Source organism: Cuculus canorus, chromosome 2 (genome assembly GCF_017976375.1).
Source record: "Cuculus canorus isolate bCucCan1 chromosome 2, bCucCan1.pri, whole genome shotgun sequence".
Taxonomy (NCBI): domain Eukaryota; kingdom Metazoa; phylum Chordata; class Aves; order Cuculiformes; family Cuculidae; genus Cuculus; species Cuculus canorus.
The window spans coordinates 117,696,571-117,714,508 of record NC_071402.1 but is presented as its reverse complement, the minus strand read 5'-3'; the positions used below and the strand labels follow the sequence as shown (position 1 = coordinate 117,714,508).

General features: G+C 36.3%; 1 protein-coding gene across 2 annotated transcripts in view; it reads right to left on the bottom strand.

Moving 5' to 3' along the window:
- Window positions 1-17,938, bottom strand: part of STT3B (STT3 oligosaccharyltransferase complex catalytic subunit B) — a 53,316-nt gene that overhangs the window by 9,209 nt on the left and 26,169 nt on the right. For both annotated transcript variants that reach the window (XM_054060293.1, XM_009570381.2), the window contains exons 5-12: window positions 15,692-15,791; window positions 11,051-11,149; window positions 9,347-9,493; window positions 6,661-6,709; window positions 4,911-5,065; window positions 2,995-3,206; window positions 1,963-2,150; window positions 1,300-1,471 (exon numbers count right to left, since the gene is read on the bottom strand). In XM_054060293.1, coding sequence (XP_053916268.1) covers window positions 1,300-1,471; window positions 1,963-2,150; window positions 2,995-3,206; window positions 4,911-5,065; window positions 6,661-6,709; window positions 9,347-9,493; window positions 11,051-11,149; window positions 15,692-15,791 — 1,122 coding nt within the window. The remainder of the gene's footprint in view (window positions 1-1,299; window positions 1,472-1,962; window positions 2,151-2,994; window positions 3,207-4,910; window positions 5,066-6,660; window positions 6,710-9,346; window positions 9,494-11,050; window positions 11,150-15,691; window positions 15,792-17,938) is intronic.

The window sequence follows — 17,938 nt, the reverse complement described above, 5'->3', positions numbered from 1 at the left end:
GTAAAGCATATGGTTGCTGTGCTTATGTAATACAGATGACTTCCCTCGTCTCTCTATTCACCTGAGGTGCCTTGTCCTGCAGGGATCTGTTGGTTTAGATACAGTAGAAGAAAGTGGCACACAGTGCTATCAGAGCTCAATTTCCATCTAAAACATGCTAATGCTGTCAGGTCAACAATTGGAATAAGAAAAAAATGCCCTGATACATGGGAAGGTTTTTTGACTGATATTAGCACCAAAAGTACAATTTCCCAAGCTTGCTTTCAGCTGACACGAGTTCCCTGCTCCTATCAAAGGAACATACGTATGATCCCTCCCTTTCCCAGTACACATTTTTCCAGGACTCTGTATGCTTGAAGCATTAACTTGATTAATTTGTTAATTTTGAACACTGCCAGTCTACAGATCTGGTCCAACTGCCATACTGGGTACTGACACAGGACAAGAAACCACTCTAATATGTTCCCCCACTCCTTCCCCCTTGCTGCCCACATAGTGTGATGTGGGTCTTCTGGAAAGACGTGGCCCCTGCTTGATGACCAGCTGTCATTACACAGCACTACGTAAGGCTGCAACCCAGCTACAATACAGAACATCTATTTATTTCTAAAAAAAGTGTAAATTTGTCCAGCATGGTGCCCCTGCAACCACAGGCAATACTAACACTTTGCCTTTGAGCACATGCAAAGATCTTAAACTTACTCTTCAAAAGTGAAAGAAATTAAATGTACAGATATTTTGTCTCACTCCAAATTTGAGAAGACAGAACCACAGCAAATCTGTAACACTTTCACTGCTATTCATAGACTTTCTCTAATTCCCCAAATACCTGAAAATTTGTTGTTTCATGTGGTCAGTTTTCACATGCCATTCAAAAATCCCATCAGCAAAGACACTCCTGAACTGAAATGATTCCTGTTTGGGACAGTGCTGGTAAAGTAGCGGTACCAGGTAAGCTGGTGTAGCCCTACTCACAAAGGGAAAACTTGCAGTACATTGTCTATCCTCCCATAAAGAAAAGAAGAGAAACTAAAGTGGAAGCTAAGCTTTGGAAACCCCGTAAACAAAAGGGAAACTGCAAAAGCAAAATTTATCCTTTCCAGCCCCAAAAAGTCTTTTGGGGCTGGAACTTGAGTTCTAATAAAAGGAAAAAATATGCTCGTTCCACCTCTGTGTTTCCTGCTCTGTGGAATTTTTCCCTAACAACATACTATCTATCAGCAGACATTTACAATTTCATATTCCACTGCAATGTAAACATTTTGGTGATACTACTCCATAGAAAATTGTCACCCTTACCAGGGCTATGTGGCTGTTGTTCCAAGTATTGTTATCAACCAAGGTAGTCCGGTTAGCCATTCCTGCTATCTGATAGCCATAGTCCCACCATGACATCACTCTGGCGTGCTCGTCTGTGTTTTGTCTCAGCCAGTAGTAGGCTTCCCTGAAATCATCTAGAATATTCCGAGTGCTGGAAAAATAAGAGTTCATTTTGTTCACATCAGTACAAATACTAGCAACAAACTGACTGCACCACGATAAATCTGGGCTCACAAATAAACATTTTCTTATCTGTTTAGCTCCCTTTGACAGCTTCCATCACCATCATAAGTTTAAACACACTGACAACTGAGTGGCCAGAAGCCGAACTGCTTTTGAAAATATGACTAAATGCATTTCCACTGAATATAGATTCAAAAGTAAGTTTTGTCAATTGATTCAAAAATTTTCTTTTTTTAACTATCATCTTTATTAACTTGGGATATGATTATTTTTATTTCTTTACATTAACTATTTCAAAAAATGTATCATTTTGAGAATGCAAGTATTATGATTATTTTCAGGTGACAATTCTGCCTTAATATAGTAAGAAGTGATTAAAAGAAAATAAAGCAAATTGCTAAAGCAAAGGAAATAGAAAGGCTTTTGCCCTTCATTTTCAGACCTATAGACCTTACTTACCCATCATGATTATAGGAAGCGAGAACAACGCTGGGGCTGGAGTATGCATTGCTAGTTACCCAGGTACAGTGAACAGCAAACATCATCAACAACATCAGCATCAGCATAGTAACAATGTTTTTGATATTAGGACCTAGTCCTTCTTCTGTTTTTTCCTGTTCAGATACGTGTTTTCTCACTTTGCCTGCCTAAACAAACAGAAACATCTCTGTTATGGTAACTTAATCATCCTTGACAATGGAACCCATGGCGGCTTCTTCACCACACGCATACTCATAAATGCTACAGAATACTATAATGCTGGACCATTGTAGCATAAATTAATTAAGTATGAACAACAGTATTTTGACAATCCAGCAAGCTGTAAAAATGGATGATCCCTTGAAAGCCTATTTCAGAAGAAAAAAAAGCCTATTAAGTGAGGGTCAATGCACAACTTCCTTGGTTTGGCTGGGTATGATGATGCCCTTTTATAAGGTAGGGTGGAAAGAGAGAGGTACAAGTATTTATTGTGAGGAAAAAGGGGGAACTCAAGGCTCAAGCATTGTCAGAGTCAGTAAAAAACACTCTAAGAGATAAAAAAAAAAAGCGGCACCTAACAGCGTCATCTTCAGGATGAGAGTAGGAAAGTTTATGTATCAAAATACTGTTCCATAAAAATATATCATTCTGTAATGTCACCATGCTTTAGAGGAAATAAGAGGGAAACATGGAGACAGTCAGTGACATGGAACTGCTATAACTAGTTAAGGAGAAGAGGAAACTTTGCCATCACTTCTTTAGGAAGCTGGGTTAACATTATATACCTCCTTTAGCTTAAAGGCTCGTTGCTGATCAAGCTAGAAGGAACCACTGATTTTATTTCAGGACATCAGTTACACCTTATGGGAGAACATCAATACTTGTTCTAAACTTCAATGCTAGCGATTCAGACCTATACTGGCATTTAAAATATTCAGACCAAAAGAGAAGAAAAATACATAGGAAAACCAAGCTGGGTTCTGACTTATAACTTTTGCTCCCTCTCCTCACCTTATCATACAGGTTGCCAGGGTTCCTTTTGTCATCCTCGTCACTGCTGTCCTCTATTGGTGGATTTTCCCTCTTCATATCATCACCCAAATAACGCTCAAAGACATTGGAGAAAGCAATTGCAGACAGCATACAGACCACAGGAGTCAAAGTGAGCATCAGCCGAACCATCACACCAGCAAAGTAAACAGCGCTGATTGCATACAGAGCAACTGCAAAGAAACAAATCTACTGATGACATTTGGAAAACAACACTCACTCTGACTGCACACGTACATACTCTCAGTAGTAAAACTACTCTGGAAGCAGGCTGAGCATCACTGTGTTTAAAGACTCCAGTATGCATCTTGCATTTAATTGATTCTTAATTTACAGAGGTACAGTTCAATTGACATTTATCCCTTTTAAACCTCAAACCCTTCCCTGAAGTTCTTCTTCACAACTGTTAATGGTAACACAACTCATTTTCTTATTCATTAGTAATGAATAAGATACATTATTAGTGAAATTTAATATCACACACCAAAAATGCTACTGAAATAACAGGTAGCTTCATTTGATTAAAAAAGTCAAAACCAGCCCTAGGCCGAACAAGTTACTGAAACTGAAAAAGCAAAAGCAAGTGTTAGAATTTCAAGTAATCAAATTATAACTTAAGTTAGAGGTGTCTGTGGACAAATTGGGGGCTTGTCTACATTATAACTCCACATAGACAAATAATACGTCACTGCAAGCGCTATTTAGAAGCTCGTTTTCCTAAAAAGTATTTTCTCCACTCTCCCCCTGAAATAAAAAACAACCCTAAACAACATTTTTAGAATAGTAAAGAATATTCAAAACATTATCCTTTGAAAGAAAAAAACCCAAAACAACCTGTATACACTGGTTAGGAACGTCTAACATTTGTTCAAGTAATAGTGGTTATTCCTTGCCTGCCACAGTTTAACAACACACTTCTGCAAAAGATTTGTCATGGAAATCATCAAGGGACACTGATTTATCAGATTACACTATGTATTTCCTACTCTGTGGTGAAGTAGTACGGCTCTCCATCCTCAATCAGAGGTCTCTATGCCGTCTTAAATGGATGACGCAGCAGTAGGACCCTGAAAGTGAGGTGACCCACCACTTGCTTTTGGCAATGACTCACTGTGAGCCACAGAGCCCAGAACACCCCAGAGTCACTGGGTTTAAGAAAGTAAACCTTCCTACTGTCCACATACCTCCTTAAGAGGCAGCTATATTAGTCAGGAGCCTCCTGTCCCTGTAAAAGCCCAGGTCCTGTGTGATCTTCTCCACATGGCCTACAACTCCACATCACATTTTTACAAGCCTCATTCATAATCTTAAAAGTCGGCTTTCACAATACAGCTTTGTACAAATAAATTTGTTGTCACTGACACAGAGACCCCACACCTCCGCTTAAGCTTATGCCTTGTCTATATCACAGCAAGTGATTCCATTCACTAAAATAGCAGAAAATCTGGAAAGAAAAGGCATTTTGAATCATCTGTGATAGGATGAGTGCCAGACACTCAGAGAAGGGCTGGTTGCTTTGCAGCCTGCGCAGGGCAGGGACTGTTCATCTGACTGAACCGTACTGTGGAACTGTACCTTTGTGTGTGGTTTGCAAGGTCAGTGTGTGGGAGAGCATGCAACTCCATTAGCAGAAGAGAACCACACCAACAAATCCCACGTCTTGGGATGACACTCCATCACCATTTCAACAATCTGTGTTTTTGTAAATGGTTACAAATACTGCTGGGTGCAGGCAACCTTTAAGAATCATCTTTGAACACATCACTTTAAAACCTTTCTCAGAACAAGCCATATACCAGCTTTCAACAAACAAAACAAAAATAGAATCAAGTTGAAGGCAAGATTTTTCAAAACAATTTTAAAATATTTTCTCTTACCAAAGACTCTTTCATCATTGATGTTTTTGATACAGAACCACAGCCCTGCTGGGAAAGTACACACGAGAATATGCAGATCAAAAAAGAAGGAAACCCATGTTGTAGGCTGATGCTCAGACACAGAGGCAATGATCGGGATGTGAATTTTCGCATACCTTTTTTAAAAAAAATTCAGTTCAAATTATTTTGAAGAGATAAAATTATTAAAACTTGTAAACATTAGGAATTCTGAAATTAATTTCAAAGGAATCATTTCAATTTAGAACGGCAAGAGCTCTATTCAGCAGAAACCTGATAAAACTTTCATACCAAAACCTCCCTATATCTTACTGTGTTTAGGAAGCATTTGGTGTACAGGATTATTTAAAACACCAATATAAAGGACGATTTCCATAATAACTAAAAGAATGAAAACTATGGATGTTTTGTTTTACTACGGCTGTATATGAAGTCAAATTCACCAAAATGAAAACACGCAGCTATGGAACCCCCATCGTTACATTTTGAAGAGATAACCATCCATGCCAGTAAGACCCTTAGATTTTCAATATTATATTTTGAAATCTCTCCTCTACACAGAATATCCCCATTTTCTCAATATAGAGAGTTATAGTATTAAATACCAGACCAGTTACAGATGCCCCCACATTCTTTTAGACATTGAAAACAATCAGGCCTTGTCTACTAAATAACATGTTAAAAACTCAGTGCCGACAAGGACAAAACTATGTTCTACATTAAAGACAGCTATACCTACGGTGTATGGTGTGCTACATGACCGAATGGTGAGGTATCAAACATATGTCCTTTTCTTCATTGAGATCTAGTTCGCATTGAAAACTGGTATTGTGTATCTTAACACAATATGATTTTCTAATGTAGACAAGCCCTCAAAAGTTTAATGCTTTGTGTATACATAGACCACTTTGTTTATAGGCAAAGAATAACATCTACATGTTCTTCAAATAAATCTGAGGCTTCTTTACTGGCCTCTATTCTACTAAATTTATTACAGAGTCTAATAGAATCCTATATAAGCTGGACTTTGCCACCTGAAGAAACCCAAACTGCAAGAGTTCAAACTCCTATCCCTGCTTTTAATCTTAAAAAAATAAATATCGAATTTCACCTTAAATACATTTATCTGAGGAAAATAGCTTCAACTTTATTCCAGTTTTCCTGGTTGACTGAAGAAAACAACACTGGACTTTAAAAGGTTAACTAAAACAAAAAAGTAACTAATATTGTTTTTTACCTATGAAAACACACATCAATAAACTGGAACTGTTCAGAGAAGACATCTGTACACACAATACAGATGCATGAACATATTTAACAGGCAACATGCAAGATCACACGTGGAACACGTTTGTGATTTTGTGCAATGCTGCACAATGACAAGAGTGTAGGTTTAAGGCTTTTAGTAATTTTTAAACATGTCCTCAAGTGTTGGTACAGCTTTTGGTTATTTTATGCTGAGAAGCACTACAATTTTATATAGAAGAACATACCATTACATATTCAGAGACTTCCAAAGAAGCAAGAAATTTAATAGACAAATTAGTGAAATGGTTGCAAAGATCATGAAATGGTTATTACAAATGCTCTCTTTAGATAACTGATTAAAGCCAACTAAATTCTCCTTGCCTGAAATGCTAAATGGATTTGAAGATGAGGAACGCAAAAGATAATTAGTTTTCAGTAGTATGCTATTGCTATCTAAATCCTTATATCCTTTATCCTTACTTACCCAGTGTCCCACAATGAATAAAATCTGCCACTCCAAGGTGCAATATACCCTGAAAAACAGAAGAAGAAAAAAAACCTTTTGCCACCTAGGTACCGAAATTTAATATATTCCCTCATATTATAGCACAAACCCAAAGAAATTTCACTGAACCAGACCTACTGTATTAGTCAGGCTATAAAGTCTACCAGCTATGAACCTAGTTTCAGAAGAACACACTCTTACAGGACAACACTGTACTCACTGAGTATTTGGCACATGTCCAAAAGTCAAAGTAATGCAATAATAAATAAAATCTTTCTCAAAGAATACAACAGATTGCAACCTATACTCTGTAAAGAAGTATAAGAAAACATAACTGATAAGAATGTATTTAATTTTTCTGAAACACCTGAGTGGGAGGTATCCCTGCCCATAGCCAGAGGGTTGGAACTAGATGATCTTTAAGGTTCCTTCCAACTCAAACTATTCTATTATTCTACCACTCAATGAAACAGTGGCTTCCTACTGTTTCTCTACTGATGGATCTACATGTGGCACAAACATAAAAGCTGCTACTAGATGTGCTGATAAGCTTTTAATACTGTTTCTTTTAAACAAAGCCTTCTGATATTTGAATATCATAAGATGAAAAATGGTTTCATTATCAGATGAAAACAAAAATTTATTAAAAGTTATCAGTAAGATTCTTTGTAAATTTTATTTCTACTTTCCTTGCAACTGTTTAAGCTTCCTCTGAAGACAGATACAGACAAGCTGAAGTAAGAGAAAGTTAAGTCCTTTTATTTATTACCCAAATCCTTGTCCATGACACATTCTTCTCTCTATCTGATATTTAAAATTAGTATAACCTGACCGAAGGTTTCAGTTTAGTATCTAGTTAAAACATTTGAATATTGTGGTTAATGGTCTACAACAAGACACTCTTCCTCTTCAGTTCCAAAACTTGCTCCCAAACCACTGCACAAGAAGGAGCTGCCAACAGATGGGGAACTACAGGTGATGGTCTTCTCTGGATGTATCCAAAACAATAGATTAGACGGCATTCATCTAAGGGTGCTGAAAGAGCTCGCCAATGTGCTAACTACCCACCATTTTCATCAGGGTGATAAGGGAGGCCCCTGGTGATTGCAAAAATGGCTAGGGCTACCCCTCCAGGAAAGGCAAGAGGGAATACGCAGGAAACTTCAGGCCAGTAACCCGAGTTCCTGAAAAGATCAGCCTCCTGAAATACATTATTAAATGCTTTTAAAACCATTTTCCTAATTTCTTATTTATAAGTTGAAGAATAATGGGCTGCCCAAACAGACCATTTGATGGGCTGAAAATCGTCTGTCCTGAAAAGCTCAAAGTAGTACTCAGTGGACTGGGGTCCAGCTAGTAAAAAGTAAAAATATCCCAGAGGCCTGAACAGAGGACCCTGCCAAACTGAAAAGCATGGCTGACAAGCCTTACAATTGGCAGGATTTCAATACAGAACCTCACACCCCTTCTTCCATATGTTGCACCTGGGATACAGAGTCCAGATGTGAGCATGGTTCTGCAAGAGTCTTGTTAAGAAAATAGAGAAAGAACAGAGTGCTGTGAGATGGTCAGGATCCCAGATTGCACAGCATACCAGAAGCTGGGAGAGTGAGGTTTGTTCCATCTGCTGAAGCAGTGATACCGATCAGTGAACTTCAGAAGCTGAATTCACACTTCCTGAGAACTACAACAGAAGACATATTTTCCTGCACACTGAGATTAGAAGCTGAATTTTGTTTTGATATGTCAGTCTGAAAATTATTGCTACGTATTATTAGGACCTGCTCACAGGTACTGAAAAGCAAATCAAACCAAGTTTTAAAAGATTTTCAAACAAATAGTGATTCTAAGTATTCTTTTGGAATAATGTTATCTTAATTTATGTAAATAAAACTGCTATTAAACAGTCCAAAACACTAAACAACTGATAATAAAAAAAAATTACACCAGAAACATTGCTAGAAAGAAGTACAAGAAAGAAATAAGTTGAAATAAAAACAATTTATGTTCCAGGAAAGCGTTTTTCCAAAATAAAGCTCTGATAAAACAGACCTGTATATAACATTAAGATCATGCAATTTAAACCAAGCAGAAGTAAATTTCTGCATGGGAGACATATATTTAGTCAGGAAAATAAGATTGCTTTTTCTTCATCAGAGGAAGGAAGGATGCTATTAGATCACCAAGGACATATATAACGGAATCAGAAAATGGCAGTGAAGCACCTGGGGATGGCAACTAAGCAAAGACAAGCTTGTTTTTGTGGATTAGGTTGAACTGCCTTGAAGACTGAAGGCTGAACTCCAGCAGAAGTAAAGTAGAACTTGCAAGTTCATTCCAATCATGCAGAAATCAAGACTCAAGCATTTCAGATAGTAAGCAATCTGTCCTTGACCTATCAATGAATAGATTAGCTGAAATTATCTTCATAATACGCTTTAGCTATAGTTATGTTCCTCATCCAGTCTGACTCATTATGTGGACTGTGAATAAACCTGAACTATTGGAGTGATGCTACAAAGTTAGGGTTTTTTTCTGCCGTGTAGAAAGTACAGTGAATTCCAACACATAGGAACACAGATTGCGAACAACTACTTTAGACTAAGCCAAATGCGGATCATCTGGTTTACCTACTCCAAAAGCAAATTATTTTCACATATATTACCTGTGTATGTCAAGTAGATGACACTCAGGAATACAACACCAGCAGCTAGTGAGACACCCAAGAAGAACAATGTCTGAAATTCTTGCTTTGTTAATCTGTCTCTCAGATACTGCAAAAATGCATATGCCTGCAGTAGTGCAAAAACACCTAAAGAAAGAGGAAAGTTTTATGTTTAAATCCTCAAAAGCAATAACAGCTGTTAAAGCAACTCGCAGTCTTTGGCTATATTTCAATTAGAAAAGTAAATGTAGGGTACATCTTCAATACTTAACAGGGATGACACTTCCCGGCAACAACAGCAGCCTGCAATGAGAGAAATACTCCCCAAACATTCTTCTCTTATTACATCAAAAGCTCAAATATCCAATGTCTCTTTGTTCCCAAAATTGAGGGGGGGGTAAGGGAGAGAATCACCTGGAGACTAGATTGCATTGATTATGACAAAACCACAGGTTAACATACCTAGACCTGGTAGAAAACTAAGACAGAGACCCTAGGCAACACACAAACAAGGCTAATATAGAAATACATGAAAATCAGGCTACTGGATTTATTGAAGGAAAAAAAAAACCAAGGAGGAAACAAATAAGCTTTAAGTGACATGACAACTGAATTATGTAAAGCTAGTGCCAAAACACCGCAATTCACTGGGTAAGCATGCCACAAAAAGGCTGCTTAGAGTTTAATGTTAAACAAGAAATTGGATGCGATTTTTTCCTGTTGTTTTTCCATTTCAATGTATATAATCAGATCAACCCAATGATTAGTCCACTCAAAAGTGAAAATGCAGTGGTAGCTGACAGAAAACAGTACTCAACTGTACAGTCCTTCTTCAATTTAACAATAAATTTGAGGTGTGCAAAATTGAAATTCACTAGTTCTGATCTCCTAGAGAAAGATACAAACCCTATTTACTAAACAAAGGTAAAATTCTTCAGATGCAAAATATGATTTGATAATCTTTACTCTTTCCATTCTATTCAGATTGTTAAAAAAAAATCTCAATTTTAAAAAGTATTTTTCTGGTAAATTTTAATGATATTCCAATTACTGTCCCAAATACATTTTGACAAGTGACTACACATGATAAAAAACCTGAGCAATCTAACTAAACTATGTCACATGAAGAATGTATGCAGTTAAACATAAATGTACCAGCCTTAGCAGAGGTCATTCCTATCAAGTCAATAAAATGTCTGTTAACAACTACTGAAAAATCAACTTAAAGAAATAAACAGAATCAAAGAAGATTGAAATCGGTTATTTACAACTCATCCTCCTGATTAGTAATGTAAATGGTTTTTATTTAACCCACTTCGAAACACTACCGAAGTCTATCGACTCTAAAACCAAATTGCTCAGGAAAAACTGTGTTTACCAATAAGGAATGTTTTAATTGTAAAATGCTTGAACTCAACATATTGCAAAACAGGATAGATTATCAATGTGTAAAATAAATGCTTGTCAGAACCTGTAACTGATACAGAGTTATGGAAACATTTTACCCCCATTAGATCACACAAAGGAGGGTTAATGGGTCAATTGGAAAGAAAACTTCCCTATAGACACTAAATTGTACCTCTTTCTTTAACAATTTGGTTTGTTAGTAGGTGTTCTTTCTAATACAAGGAAACAAAGCCACAAGGGTTTATGGTTTTCTTATGCTAAGTAGCCTGTTTGGAAGCAGACATTCAATTTTCTTACCTGCAGCTGCCATGTGTTCACTTGTTCTAATTGGCTGAAATCCCACAAAAGGTATCTGCATCGATAATATTAACCCCACAATGTAGAAAGTGCTATATGCTGGGAAAATAAAGAGTGAAGAGACAGAAGGAAGAGAAAGGTGGGAAGAAAATGAATATATACATTACAAAAACATTAGCTCCATAGTAGAGTCTACCCCAACTTCAGTGACACAAATACAACTGTACCATTCTAAATATTTCCGCCTTCCTAATTACTTCTTCCCTCCTTTGACTAGAATAAACCTGCTTATTGTGTCCAATTTTAGAGGAAGTAGCAAAGTACTCTTGTTCCTAATTGCACTGGTTTTGCTTCTCCTATAGGGAAATAAACCAGCTACCTAAGATGCTCAGGCTTGGAAATATTTCTCTCTTCCTAACTTGTTTTTGAGGGTTGTAGGAGGGGGAAGAGCTCTCTGATAGATGAGAAAAGAAGCTTTCTATATGAGGAGAAACTAAAGGGACTAGATCTCAAAGCAGCAAAACACTTAAGAGTCCACTATCTATTTAGAAAATGCAAAGATGTATTGTTTTTTTAACACAAGAGCTGAGGTATGTCAAGGAACTGAAAAGCAAAAAACCTAAAAGTCAATATTTAGTATGTGTATTAATGGATCTTTATCAACCACGGGGCCTCATAACCCCCCAGCAAGTAGAGACCAAGAAGGTCATTAATATTAACATTAGTATTAATAATATGAACAATTATTACGTATGCAGTAAGATTCATGTACTTTATTTTGTCAGGGGTTTGGTCCTCAGTATTCCAGTATGAAGAAGATGGGGGGGTGGGAAGAGGGAAATGCCAACTCTGAACAGCCATGAGTTTAATTACATTTGAAGTAATCAGCAAACTTAAAGTCCAAACGAAGTTTTATTACTTCAGTGGCAAACACCACTAATCCACCTCCCAAATTTTGAAAGACTCTTATAAATCATTAACCACTGTCTTTGTTACAACTTTGATCTTATTAAGCGATCCCTGTTCTCTTATGATCTTTCACTAACCTCCACAAGAACAGGTCTGGGGAGCTCATGCCTACCAATGATACTAGCATATCATTCCATAGCACTTGGTGTGGTCTCGCTGGTGGATTATGCTCCCAGGGTACTGCATGCTTTCATGCGATTGTGACGATACTTCCAACTACTTGACGTCTCCTCTGCTATTCCTTCAAACATCTGTATTGCACTACTTGGCCTAGCTTCTGATATATCCCCCTCTGACATCACCAACATACATTTTTGCTGTAGGAAGCTCAATTTTTGAAGAATTCACCACAAAATAAATCATTTAATGTACCATGAAACTGTTACAACACTGCCATCCTGTGGAAGTCCAATGATTGGCATAGATCACTACATTTCACAGTTGTTAAGGACACTGTAAATCATTGTTTTTAAGCCTAGTCCTGCAACTGCTATACTTTCCTTGCCCACTTCTTCCTACTCTCCAATCACTTACTCCCAACTTTTCTCAAACAGCTATCGTATATATCTGCCTGGTATTGAAAAAAAAATGGCAATTTACACACCACAACAATTTTTCTAGGAACTGAGATACATCAAGGTGATACATCATCACAAACTTTCCATGTTCCTTTACATTCTACTGTTCGCACAGTCTTTGCAGAAACAAGAAGTTAATTTTTATTCCTGCAAGCTACTCTCATGGTTATAATTCTGGCTAGGTCAAGAACAAAAACATTCTGAATACTGTGGATAAACTCATTTTACAAACAATTCTAGTTGCTGTACGCTACACAACCACAGGAAGAACCTACTGAGTAACTTCTCCAGAGAGTAAGATCCAATACTTGACTACATACCTTTAATTAATGGATTATAATCACCCCAAATAAACCGAAGCTTAAGAATACTGGAATAGTTGATACAAATATATGCCTGTTCACTATATAAATGATAAAGTCCAATACATAGAATAAGGAATTAAGTTTTAACTTGTGGAAGATCCTTAAGTGCTTTGTTATTAAACAATTTTCTGAAAATTTGTTATTAAACAAATTTCTGAAAAGCATATGGAATTTTAAAAAAAATTGTACAGAAAAAAAAATCAGATCAAAGTGAAAATTACGAAATTTCTTTAAGGGCCCAAGCATAACTTTAATACATATTATACATATTAGTACCTTTCCAAATGTAAAACCATATATTTTTTAAACATATGATAAACTACAAGAGAAACTACAAGTACAGTAAGAGAAAATAATATCAGTGGTTCCTGTTGCTGAATAAAGAAGTTATTTACCTATACAAGTGTTGCTAATAATCTAGAACGGTAAGCACCTATTCCTAATTGTAAAGACAGTGAAAACCAAATGAAAGACACTGACCACTATCAAGACTAAAACAAAAATAGGAAAGCTTAAGCTTTCAAATGTAGACAACACAATCAATGGGTCAGAAGCTATCTGGCTGATAAATTCATCTGCCTTCAAGTCATAAAATATTTTATAATTGGCATAACGTTCATTTACTAGGAAATTTTTACTCACTAAATGATTCTGAATTACATTGCCAGGCATATCAGATTATGTCCCATTAACCTTTTTTCAGTGTATAAACACCTGTATGAAAAATACATACCAGGGCATCATCGCTATTTTTTTCAAAACACAGTACTACCAAATATTGTTCTCTACAATCATGCTATTACTTTAGATTAAACATTCATAAGCTACAAAAGTTAGGCTCATGCTAGTTTAAAAAATTAAGTAACTGATATAGAGTTTGAAATCCCCAAACTTCTCGGTAATAGTAAAATGGATGCATCTTTTACTGGCTAGTGTCAGCTGACAATAGTTTATACAAGTTTTAGCTGCACACTGGTAGCTTTTCGAGAATTATGAGACTGCTTCAGGCACATTAGCAATTGCATATCACAGAAGCTCCAAAACTATCTTTATTCTCCCTACTTCAATGAGTTTTTGTAAACTAAAGAGTTTGGAAGTGAAGCATGCTTTAATGTCCTCCTAGAAGTACTTGAACATTCTTACCTGTTTTACAAAAACATTCTATTAAACAAAGCTAGAAATCATACTAATGTGAGATGTACAGACTTCTCTGCATGAAAGGCTTCTTATGGAAGCTGAAATTAAGACAACAGTTGCAATGAAACAGCAGAGCAGCAATCACATTTTCATTCTGACAGCTCTGCTGAAGTACATCTCCCTCACAGCTGAAGGGCAATAAAATCTCAAAACACTGTAGCTATTTGCAAAACAAACATCTGCCAAAACCTTTAATTCATATGAACCTGCAGTACTATTTTCCCCAGATGAGTTCAAAGACTAGTTCCTTGAAAGCTGAAAAAGCAAGAATACTTATTCTTTATTGTTTCTGCTACCACATCACTTCAGGATTTTACAATTAGTAGCTTTAATTTACTCTTACCTAAGTCATAGAAATTGGGAGGAGAAAATATTCAATAAGGCAATTTTAAAAAGCAAACCAAGATAAATTACTTTCCCTGAAGTTATGAAGTAGTTAATGAAGAAGTTAAGTAATACTAGCATTAAAAATTAAAAGGTGAGTTAGAGCTTTTTTTTTTTTTTTTTCCTTAAAAACACAAAAATTTCCATTTCGGAATTATACAAACAGATTAACATAGAACATGAAAGCAATATTTATAATTTTGGTAACAAAAATACAAACTGAATTTGAGTAAATTAAGTAAATAATTTAGTATATGATGGTTCAAATATATAAGTAGATACAATTTTTCTAGATAAAACAGTATTGAAATGGGTAAAGGAAACCTATTTATAAATACGGAACATCCTGTGATATTACACTTCAATGTATATGATGTTCTCAACTATCTCTTGTAAAGATTTCACATTAGGGAGTCAAAAATCTTCTAGCTAATTTGTAAACCTTTGAATACCGAAATTGTTTTTAAATTATCTCATTCACACACCTACACCACGGCCAACTGATTCAACTAGTAAAGTCTCCATAAAAGCATATAGAGTATTTAAATGTCAGCCAAATAAATTAAAAAGTTAGTGTCCTATTTGCATATTCCTGAAACTGGAAGGAAGGCTGACCCATTAACCCCATAAAATCTTAAGAACTCACGTGGAGTAGAGAGATTCTTACAATACATTTTAGTCTAGGTTATGTAGGACATACATGTCTGCTTAAAATCCCTCCTATGTCTTTTCTCCTATATGTCACAATAATTCATAGTGTCTGCAGCACAACTTTTTAAAAATAGGAATTGTTTAACATGCTAGGAAAAGACAAAAACATGAAACATTATTTCAGACACACAATAATACAAATGTTTAAAATATATAAAAAGGATTTTTCAAATATCAAACTATCCAACTTTTTCTTTCAGTGCACTAGAAAGGAAAAAAAATTATAAACAGCTACATATACAAAATTCTGAAAGCGCAAATTTTAACTCAATGCCATGTTGTAGAGAATAACTGACTATAATAAGCAGTCAAATTAATAGAACACAATCTCACATGCAATTACTTAATTCCCACTTGACACAAAACACATCGGTATAATTAATTTCATATCTCACGATTCAGCACCTGAGAATGACGGTTCAATGAACGAAACTTACCAATGTAGACCCTCCTGCTGTATCTCTGCATCAGCAACAGAACAAACACATGCAGTGGAATAAGGTTGATGATGAAAACGTAACCACCCCATGCAGAGACCTAGGAGAAATGGAATAGGAAATTAGATCTTTAAGTATCTGCAGATTCTTTGGACTGCCAGATTTATGCATATATATTATATGGATTTATACATTTTGATAGTCTACCAAGAAAACATAAACCTCATCTAGAAAAGCAGGTAGAACTACTAGTAGTACTTCCAGAATCTTTCTCAATATTTTTTATCAAAGAAGAAAAAAAAAAAATAAATCAGCCCCCCATACAGTAAAGACTTTCTAAATGAGCTGGTAGATTTTCAAGGCTATCTTTCCTACATCTCCTCCTCCCAAGCTGATCTGGTTGTGCTGGCAAACAGGAATGGGATGGCTGAGGGCTTTTCCCCATGATGAAGGCTTCAGAGCACAAGGCAGTGTGGTAGGAGTTCCATGTAAGATCCAAAACTTTCCTTCGACATGCAAATTTAGCACCACACTCTGCACTTTTTGGTGGGGATGGGGAATAGTATCACCAGCCAGAGAGGAGAAAGGGAGCAAGGTACGTCTCTGAGAGCAGAACTCTTGGAGCAGCGCAGCAAATGCACGTTGCAGTGCACCATCCCTGGAGAGATTTAAAAGGCAGGTAGATGAAGTGCTTAGGGATATGATTTAGTAGTGGACAGGTACTGTTGGAGTCGATCTCAAAGGTCTTTTCCAACTTAATGATGCTATGATTCTAAAAAGAAGAGGGTGGATGTGCAGGGAAGCAGGGCTTAACACTGTGGAACAGTATACAACAGTATCACAGATACTGTGAATCTGTAATAACAGCAGCACTTGAGACGCACTGGTATGTTGCACTTAGAACTGAAACGCTAAGATGCTGTCAATATATCACTGATTGCTGGTTTAGATAAAGATATAATGAGCTATCATTACAATGCGTTATCTGGATTTCTAACATATTTAGAAGGGCTAATGTTGACTAGACAATCTGTATTTTAACACATGTCCTCTTGTCAAATTACAGCCTAGACTTCTCCCATATGTACCATGCCTACTCTGGATCTTCATTTTTAGAATGCATTAGCTAACGTGGTTTAGACTTTAGTTGTACTTTAGGGCTTAGATTCATGTAGATATTTTTAAAGCCTTAGAATCCAAAAAGAAACTCAAAAGACTACGTTCTACAGAACAGATGCCGAAATAAGGATGAGGCCAAGTACTGTTTTTTGCTAATACTACAAACCCCAGCATTTCAAAATTCGGGCTAAGTGATACAGAGAATGTGAAAACAGGAGAATAAAAATCTTCTAAATTTTCTAGAAACTTCTTTCAGATTACCATGATCTTACTGCCAAATCACTAGTGTGAAGTATCATGCATTACAGAGGTGAGTGAATTTATTGAGAGAAAATATTATATGAAGAGATAAGTAAGACAGAAGAGTAAGACAGAACAGAATGAGAACAAACGTGCAATGAGGACACTGTCACATGTTTAGGGAAAGGTCTGAATGATGCAGTATGGACCACAGACTTATAGTTCTAATCATAAAAATATTAAACCAAATCTAAGCACTTAAGATTGTACTTAACTGAAGATGCGCTTTGAAACTTTTCAAAGCAAAGCAAATCCTCGTAGATTGGCAAAAAAAGTGAAAACATGCTATTACTGCTACAAGGATTGTTCCAAGGTAAACCTTTGTTTCATTTTACCTGCTCATAAAAGGCTACTCAAAGCAGAAGTTGCTGAAGCCAAATAAACACTAACAATATAAATGCAAGGAAAAACCTTCTCCTTATGGAAGGCAAAGCAAAGCTATGAGTCAAATTACCACAGTGAGTTCAGTATGTATTTTAAGCAGATTCGGTTATCAAAGATTTCCGTCAGTCCACGCAACATCCATTCCTCTTTCAAGGAGCTGTTCTCCAAATTCCCCATGCAAGGACCAACACTTACTACCCCAAAATTGTCATTTGATTTTCAACCTACACTGAAAACATAACTAATTCCACCAGAGAAAGACTAATTATTACCATATAACAAATAGTATAATTAGTCTTTGTCCTAATAATTTACCTAAGATGCCCTTCTAGACTTTTTGCTTAACCAAACTCTTTCCCAAAGAGAAACACAATATATGAAAAGCCACCACCAGGGATGAAGTAGGTACACTCTAAGCAATAAGACTCCATTAATCATCAAGGC